The sequence below is a fragment of the Austrofundulus limnaeus genome, unplaced genomic scaffold, assembly GCF_001266775.1.
Source record: "Austrofundulus limnaeus strain Quisiro unplaced genomic scaffold, Austrofundulus_limnaeus-1.0 Scaffold2, whole genome shotgun sequence".
Lineage (NCBI taxonomy): Eukaryota > Metazoa > Chordata > Actinopteri > Cyprinodontiformes > Rivulidae > Austrofundulus > Austrofundulus limnaeus.
The window spans coordinates 4,586,812-4,592,553 of record NW_013952404.1 but is presented as its reverse complement, the minus strand read 5'-3'; the positions used below and the strand labels follow the sequence as shown (position 1 = coordinate 4,592,553).

Sequence of the window (5,742 nt, the reverse complement as noted above, 5' to 3'; positions counted from 1 at the left end):
GTGTGGGGTAGGTTTGAACAGTTCAAAACAAAAACAGCATATTCAAAATTTGACTCCAACAATGTGTGTTTAAAGCTGTACACACTGCTGAAAATTATCACGTGGCCACACGTCATCACAAGATAATTATTTTTATTCTGTGCCACCGGATGGTCACCGTATTAAAGTAATAGTTGTGATTTTAAAAATACTTGGTAAAAAATTGTACTGTAACAGAGTAATTGTACTTCTTTAGTATACGCTTCTGGTACTCTTACACTAAATATTAAGAGTTTTTTTTAATTTTTTTTATAACTTTTTACTTTGAGGGTGTGTTACCATGTTGAAGATCCTGGTCTAAGCTCAAAATGTTTCTTGGGACACTCCGTGTTTTCACCAACTGCTTAATTTTCTGCACTTACTGACCGGATTATGTTTAACCTGAAAATAACGGTAAATAAGTTAGAGGTGTGGAGAGGAGCACTTCCACAGCATCTTCTGTTTCTTGTTCTGGCTGAAGTTTTGGTGACTCATCTCTGAAGTACAAGGTGGTGTTTTGTTTCTGGAGGGATTCTTTCATTGCACCTTCTTTTGTCTCTCTTGTTTTTTYCCAACCTTTCCTATCCTTGTTTTCCCATCACTTCCTGACCAAACTCACTACGGCAAGGCTCTAGGAGGCGACAGAAAGGCTCTGACTATACCTCTACCTCAGATGAAGAGTATGACTCAAGTTGGGCCAGTCTTAAACACAAACGCTCCCAACCTTCCTCAGCTTCTCATAGTCCTCGCAGTCAGCCTCGACCCCAGCCGGTGGTCGCCCACCACCCGAAACCGAGCAGCAGAGATTCTGAGGAGGAGAACCACGAGGGAGAGGCTTTCCACAGCTGGTCTGCACACAGTGCCGAGATCGCACGGTAAGAAATGTCACCAACCGAGCTCGTCCAGTGAGGCTGTTCAAATAGCTCTCTGATTTAAAGGGGGGCATTTTGTATTTTCCAGGCACATAGTTCATGTAAGAAAAAAGTTGTAGGAAAAAATAAACTTAATTATAATGTTACATTTATTCAACTCAAAAGCCCATTCTTCTTAACATGTGGACACAGTTCTGTATATTTGTATTGCACATTTCAGGGTCTGTGCCTTGGCATCTGTAACTGATAACAGTCTGAGCAAAAACATTAGTTCATCTTATCTGTTCTCCTGGCCTAAAGTCGACTTAACWTCCCAGAGGTAATGGACTTTKTTTTTGTTTTTTTGTTTTAATTCTTGCTGTTATCTCTGTGCTTGTTCCTGGATTTCTGTCACCTCTAGGTTGAGTCAAGACCTGGCCAAAGACCTGGCTATCTTAGCCAGGGAAATCCACGATGTAGCAGGAGACGGTGATTCTCAAACGCCGGCAGCGGAGTCCAGTGCGCTGGTCGCTCATGAGCAGGTAAATCAAACATGCAAACCAGTCATGCAAATAGAAGACTTTGTTCAGGTCACGTGGAAGGAAGAGTTGAGTTTTTTTCTCGTGTACATTTTTTTCATGAGTAGACAAATTATTAAAGAAAAAATTCAGAGTAAAATTTATCTATTGTAGTGTCAAGGTAAGAAGCTGTGATTTTTAGTGGTGGAAAAATAGCAAATGTATAAAAACACAGAAACAAATAATTGTTATTGCTGTTTGAGAATCTAATTTTTTATATAAAAGTACAGGTTACTACAGATTTACAAATTCAGCTCTTTAAATTTAATATATAATATTATAATATAATATTTATTAGGGGTGCAACAATACTTGTACCCGTTATCGAACTGTTCAATACAGTGCTTTAGGTTCAATACACACTTGTATCGAACAATACAGATTTTTAAAAGTTATTTTATGAACTTGTCTTCTGAAGATGTTCTGTGTTAAAGGATCAGTGGATCTGTGTTCAACTACTCCATCTAGGCTGTATTTTTGAGTGCAGATCTACTGAGAAACTTGCTGTTTCAGCAAAATTTAAATTTTAAATTTAATTTTAAAACAGTACTTTTGAGGTTAAACAAATCTTGAAGGTTTCGTGGACCTCTTCTATGAACTCTGATCTTTAGTTCTTTCCAYAGATTTTCTGTTGGATTCAGGTCAGGTGATTGGCTGGGCCATTCCAGCAGCTTTAGTTTCTTTCTCTGAAACCAACTGAGAGTTTCCTTGGCTTTGTGTTTGGGCTCATTGTCTTGCTGAAATGTCCAGCCACGTTTCATCTTCATCATCCTGGTAGATGGAAGCAGATTTTTATCAAGAATGTCTCTGTACATTTTTCCACTCATCCTTCCTTCAATTATTTGAAGTTTGCCAGTACCATATGCTGAAAAACAGCCCCACACCATGATGTTCCCACCTCCAAACTTCACTGTTGGTATGGTGTTTTTGGGCTGATGTGCAGTGCCATTTGACCTCCAAACATGATGTGTATTCTGGCATCCAAACAGTTCATTGTTGGTCTCATCTGACCAGACTATATTCTCCCAGTATTACACAGGCTTGTTTAAATGTTGTGCAGCAAACTTTAAAGGAGCTTCAACATGCTGTTTCTTCAGCAGTGGAGTCTTGCGTGGTGAGCGTGCATACAGGCCATGGTGGTTCAGTGCATTACTTATTGTTTTCTTTGAAACAAACGTACCTGCTAATTCCAGGTCTTTCTGAAGCTCTCCACAAGTGGTCCTTGGCTCTTGGACAACTCTTCTGATAATTCTTTTCACTCCTCTGTCAGAAATCTTGTGAGGAGCACCTGGTCGTGGTCGGTTTATAGTGAAATAATGTTCTTTCCACTTCTGAATTATGGCCCCAACAGTGCTCACTGGARCCTTCAGAAGTTTAGACATTCTTCTGTAACCGATGCCATCATTATGCTTTGCAACAATAAGGTTGTGAAGGTCTTGAGAGAGCTCTTTACTTTTACCCATCATCAGATGGTTCTTGTGTGATACCTGACCATCATTTGGGACTGAACCAACTGATATTAACTTGCACTGACAAGGGGCAGGCTTGCTTTCTAATTACTGAGAGAGTTCAGCTGGTGTCTTGGCTTTCCATGCCTTTTTACACCTCCCTTTCTTCATGTGTTCAATACTTTTTCCCTGTCATTCCACATTATTACAAATAACTTCATTTCTGGACATTTTTTGATTTCTTTGTATATATGGATCACTTGGGTTGTTACCAACATCTGGTGAAAATTTCATGTCATTAGCACCTCTAGTAATATATTTACTGAGAAAAATGKTGACGTGTTCAATACTTATTTTAAATACATTGGTGTAGTTATGACTTTAACATTAGTTAGCTATAAATGACTAAATGAAATATCTGATTCTTAATTAGGCAAAATACGTTTTGTGTGTCTGCTTTTCTCCTGAAACTTATTTTGTTCCAGCAGGTTCCACAGTCTGGACTCAACAGGGTCCAGCCGAGTTCTGCACCAAAAAAAGATCCTGACCTGAAATCAAGTGACCATGAACAAAACTCACGTCATCCACCTCGAATCAAAGATGAGGTCTGAAGCGACGAGCTGCTTTTTATCTTCCTACAGGCGCTCTCTTTTAGCGAGTGACTTATTTCCTGTTTTATATTTTTTTCCTCCCTSCAGGTCAGTGGAGACAGTTTGTTGCTGGGTCCTGTTCATCAGGTCGCAGCGGCCATCAGAGGAAACACAGAGCAACTTGTTGACAAGATTAAGTAAGATTCAAACAAACAAACAGAGATCCAGCTCTTTTAATCTTAACCAATTATCAGATGTCACTGAGGGAGATTTGATGCAATTTTCCTTTGACCTTTWTTTTATTATTTTTATTGGAACACAAGATCGATTGAAGTGCATCTATAATGTTTCAGATACACAAATACAGACAGAATTTCTCCACAAAGATTTAAAAACAGGTTTTTAATCAGAGCATTCTGCAGGCTGCTGTTCCAGGACAGGGGGGATGTCTGGGAAGAAACTGAGGCCAAGATTAAATCTGACTGTGATGCTGCTGTTGGCAAATCTTCCAACAAGGTGAGGGATTCTTTGTGTTTGTGTTGTCATCGGCTGACAGTGTGTGTTTGAGCTTATCCGCCCGTCTGTATTTCAGGAAGTGACGTCTATCTTGAGAGAACTCCGAAGTGTTCAGATTCAACTCGAGGGTGAGACACTGTCATTTTAACCACCTTAAATTTATAGTTTTTAATGCAAAAAAGTAAAAAGTAAAAATTATTTTTCCTTTCGTTTTAGTCCTTAATGCCGTCATGGAACCCAGAGGTACAGTGGAAGCTACGAAGACTTCCTCCTCCTCCTCCTCGTCTGAAGCTCGCTCATCCAGAACATCTTTGTCTCGAGACTGGAGGACGGTCCACTCCGTCTCCAAGCGAGGCGGCGGCCCGAGGCCCAGTGGGAGCATCAGGAGAGCTGCTGTGACTCCAGACGACCTCAGAGAGGGGTTCATCGTCTGAGACACGGCTTCTGCACCCTGACTGAACCTCTGCTGCAGCTCCGTGAAACCAGGTGTCAGGCGTCTGAGCGAGTGAAACTAGATGGAAGGAGAAGTAAAACCTGATCTACGAAGCTGTAKCCTCTGTGGACACTCACACAGCGTAGGCCTGACTCACTTTTAAAGCACAGCTAAAGAGTGGTGTGTGTGTATCAGATGATGATTTAAGGAAGTCCCGTGACATTTCAGTAGATCTCATCTCTAACAAGCCACAAAGTTATACTTGATTCTCTTTTACTGAATGTTTTTCCATGTTTGCCAATGATACGGCCAATATATTTGATTTTTATAAAGAGTTTGTTGTAGAAACACCCTGAGCGTAATTATCTCAGGGAAATCTTTGAAAATGTGTGTTTAGTGGCAAATTATTATCAGTAATTTCAGTGCATATCTTTATATATTTTTTATGTGTTTTGTCTTTTTGTGCCACTTTTTTTTTTGCAGACCAGATTTACAGAAGCGTATGAAAATTATTTATTAGTGGGTACTTTTGTGGAAGACGTAACAGGATTTTTTTTTTTGTAGACGTACGTTCTTGTGGCAGACCAGTGAATGTTGAATTACACATGTAGGTGTGTTATGCCTTTGGAAACCTTTTTCCCTCCACAGGAGATGGAAATCCTTCAGCCATGTTCAATCTGAACTGGCTCATTCTGAAGTTTATGCACCTAGCTTTTAAGAACATAGCTGTAACTGGGATGTTTTTGAGCGTTCCTGATTTTTAAACGTGTTTATTCGTGTCTAAACCAGCCGAGGCATTTGGAGCTTTTGTGCACATCAGGTGATCTACGCACTTAACGTCAGAATAATGTGGTCAGTTTGAAACTCCCTCAGTCCCTTTTGAGTCATACTATTATTATAAAGTTAAAAGTCAAAAGTACTTTATGTTTTCTACAAATTACCTCTCAGTCGTGTCTTTTGCACTAGTATGGTTCAACAGCATTCCTCTAACCTGACAAAGCTTTTTCCTCTCCTGAGTGATTGTAAACATCTTTTTCTCTGGTGAGGTCAAAGCAGGGAATATATATAATTTTCTTTTTGAAGTAAACCAGTAAATTTCTTCTCAAAACAAACTGTGGGGATGGAAAGCCCTTTAAGTGCCGTACTGCTGCGTGTGTTGTTTACAAACTGAATGTCCTTCCAAACATGCTGCTGCTCTTCAATGGAAAATATTTTCATGTTATTTGAGTTAAATCAGAAAATGAATCTTATGTATCAAATTTGTATCCCTATATTAAGTTTCTGTTTCCCTCTCTACCCCCCCCCCCC

General features: G+C 39.7%; 1 protein-coding gene across 6 annotated transcripts in view; it reads left to right on the top strand.

Annotated features, from left to right (window-relative positions):
* Positions 1–5,736, top strand: part of cep170ba (centrosomal protein 170Ba) — a 26,892-nt gene extending 21,156 nt beyond the window's left edge. For 2 of the 6 annotated variants that reach the window (XM_014011828.1, XM_014011793.1), the window contains 8 exons: positions 647–893; positions 1,111–1,209; positions 1,291–1,411; positions 3,381–3,500; positions 3,594–3,682; positions 3,908–4,001; positions 4,078–4,129; positions 4,218–4,784. In XM_014011828.1, coding sequence (XP_013867282.1) covers positions 647–893; positions 1,111–1,209; positions 1,291–1,411; positions 3,381–3,500; positions 3,594–3,682; positions 3,908–4,001; positions 4,078–4,129; positions 4,218–4,435 — 1,040 coding nt within the window. In that variant the 3' untranslated portion in view covers positions 4,436–4,784. Of the gene's footprint in view, positions 1–646; positions 894–1,110; positions 1,210–1,290; positions 1,412–3,380; positions 3,501–3,593; positions 3,683–3,907; positions 4,002–4,077; positions 4,130–4,217; positions 4,785–5,151 lie in introns of those variants that run through there. The other 4 variants (XM_014011805.1, XM_014011820.1, XM_014011800.1 and 1 more) reach the window with 4 other exon arrangements.
* The last annotated feature ends 6 nt before the right edge of the window (positions 5,737–5,742 follow it).